The 2,922-nt window shown below is 37.6% G+C and overlaps 1 protein-coding gene across 1 annotated transcript in view; it reads right to left on the bottom strand.

The window, feature by feature from the left end:
• LOC110030170 (probable DNA helicase MCM8) overlaps nucleotides 1-2,922 on the bottom strand; it is a 45,422-nt gene that overhangs the window by 37,233 nt on the left and 5,267 nt on the right. Inside the window, exons 4-6 of the mRNA XM_020732767.1 lie at nucleotides 2,311-2,498; nucleotides 1,871-2,034; nucleotides 730-797 (exon numbers count right to left, since the gene is read on the bottom strand). Coding sequence (XP_020588426.1) covers nucleotides 730-797; nucleotides 1,871-2,034; nucleotides 2,311-2,498 — 420 coding nt within the window. The remainder of the gene's footprint in view (nucleotides 1-729; nucleotides 798-1,870; nucleotides 2,035-2,310; nucleotides 2,499-2,922) is intronic.

Genomic DNA, 2,922 nt, shown 5'->3' with positions numbered 1-2,922 from the left:
CTTTCTCTCAGAGTTAGAAATCTCAACCATGACTGACAAATTCAAGTTTGCTCTTATTGAAAAATTTTAGTGGAGGCACCCACCTATGAAAGTTATCATGAAAAGTTTTGATGATCTCAAATTAGCAGGAAAGTGGAAAGTAGGGCTCATGGATGACAGACATGTATTAATTCAATTAATCGTGGTTGGAGACTACACTCGGATTTTCTCCAAAAAATATCTTAGCATTGCGGGTAAATCAATGAAGCTACTCAAGTGGTCTCCTGATTTTGACCCCAATCATGAACCCCCTGCTGTACATATATGGTTCAGTCTATCAGGTCTCAAGCTGCACTTCTTTCATCATCAGGTTCTTCACTCTATTGAGACCATATTTAGGGACCCTATGAAGCTAGATCTACCGACTTTCAACCCAACCAGACTTTCTTTGGCCAGAATACTTGTGAAAAGAGATATTACTTTACTTGATGTTACTGAAGTTTGGTTGGATACAACTCATAATGGATATTGGCAACAAATCGTCATGAAGCATAGGTCGCCTTATTGTTCTCATTGTAAGATGTTTGGGCATACACTTGATAAATGTCATAAGTTTCATCCTAATTTGAAATCTAAAGGTCAAGTGAATAAGGATGGATCTAATCCCACTATTCTAGACATATTTGTTCCATCTGGAGAGAAAGCTACCACAGGACAGGTTTTGGATATCGCTAACGATCAGCCACCTACCATCCCTGCTGAGAAGGTGCAAACCGATCCTCTACCCAATATCGCAGTTCCTGATGAAGAACACCATACTACAAACACAGATCCAAAAGTGCTTATACTACTCACTGTTATTGAAGAAGACTCATTTACATGCCAAGACACATGATAGTGCTCCTTTGATTCAATAAAAAATCAGCTAGTACGACAAACAATTATTTCTAATGTTCAACATCTTACACAAGTCCGACACACTTTAGACTAATCCACTGATCGAGCGAATCAGTCTTCGGATGAGGAATGACATGTCTATTCCAGGAGGAAAAAGAAGACGGGAGGCAGCTCGAGCTTGGGAACTTATGATATGATCACTACTGGCAATGACACTCATCTTACCAATTTATTAGCTTGCTCCTTTCCTAGAACTAGAGGCAGAAGCAAAGCAAAATAGGGTCGCTCTCTAGCTACCTGATACTACGTTTTTGGCATTTTTTGTTTTTTTCTTTAGGAATCTTGTAATTTTCTGTATTTTCTCTTTTTTTTTAACCATTTTTAGGTGGTGGTTATCGTGGGGGAAAGGTGTCATGCTTGGGCCCTTCCACACAATCCATATGTATCCTTATTTCTTTTAAATATATTAGCCTTTGGGCTTTCTATATATATATATATATACATATAATCAAGTATGAAAATGCACATGCATGAGCTATCTCAGGTAACAAAATTAATGAATTAATCACAAACTAACACTATCAGGCTCTATATCATGAAGTTTTTTAAAACAGAACATCTTTTCAAAAATTTATGTGATTTCTCAATTTTTCCCACTAATAAGCTCAAATTTTAGAGATCATCCAGCATACCAGTAATAAACACCATAAACCAAAAAAGTCATCTACTCCTTAAAGTTAATTTTAGTTAAAACAGGAAACAATCTCAAAATCAAGAATTGAGAACACAAAAAGAGGAAAAAGAGCCTGATAGTGTTATTTTAGTTAAAAAAGTAGGAAACAAGCTCAAAATTAAAAATATTATATTTTAATTAAGACTGGAAAACAACAAAAGAAACCATAAAATCATACACTCTACAAAAAATAAATAAATAAACTTGCACTAATTGCCACACAAAACTTCGTCAGATAAAAGTGAGGAATTTGTCTCTTACCTCCACCTATATCCATGTAATTATTAATTACTTTGATGATTCCAGTAACTGTCACATCATCACCTGGAATGCAAGAATCAACAAGATCTAAAGTCAATTCACACTCCACTGTGCGAGGTACCCGCCCCTCTTCGTAAATCCCAGATTTAAGTATTTCCTGAAGCCTGAATAAAGAAGAAGATTAGAATTTTAGGGCATTTACATACATGGCAAACAATTCTTATGTACAAACTCATATCAGAATTAATCCAAATAATGATAAGCAAATAAATATTATTACTAGAAAAGTCAATAAACAATTACAACAAATATATGAAAATGAAAAATAACAATATACACGATACAAACTCACACTAGGATAGATCTCAGGGGGTGGTGGTGATGGGCGAGGGTTTGGAAACTGGCGGGATAGTGGATGCGTGGGTGGGCAAGCAAAAAACAGCAAGACAGCAGTTTCTCGGGTTCCGAACAACAAATATGCAACAGATATTGACGTGACATTGCTATCCGAGATGATGACAGCAAAGGGGGAGCGCTGGAACAGCAACGGCAGCAAATATGGAGGGCTGGAACAGCGATGACAGCGGGTAAGGAGGGCTAGAACAGCAACGGGAGATGCGGTGGACAACTAGACAGCCAAAGGAGGGCTGTCCTGGGCAACAACAATAAGGAAAATGGCTGGACGACAAGGAAAACAATAAAAGGAGGTTGTTTTGGTCCGTCGCAACAGGGAAGGGGTGGTCGGGAGTGCTGCGGAAGGGGATACATGAGATAATCACCACCTTAGGAGTGAGATGCAACCAAAGCACCTCTCAAACCTTTGGATACAACTTTAAAAGGGAAAACAAAGATACCGTCGGCTGTTCCAACAAAAAACACAATAAAATTGAGGATCCAAACCCTAATACAGCACATATATAGGAGGAATGATAAAGGAAAATCTTTAAGAAAATAGAAAAAAATAAATAATGCCGCCAAGTTTGATCTTCCTACAATCACCGCCGCATAGCGCCCCGCATCATTTACATCTCATACCTAAACTTTCATATTTA

Source organism: Phalaenopsis equestris, unplaced genomic scaffold, assembly GCF_001263595.1.
Source record: "Phalaenopsis equestris unplaced genomic scaffold, ASM126359v1 Scaffold000670, whole genome shotgun sequence".
NCBI lineage: Eukaryota > Viridiplantae > Streptophyta > Magnoliopsida > Asparagales > Orchidaceae > Phalaenopsis > Phalaenopsis equestris.
Note: the sequence above shows the minus strand (reverse complement) of the source record. Positions and strands in the feature narration are given on the sequence as shown.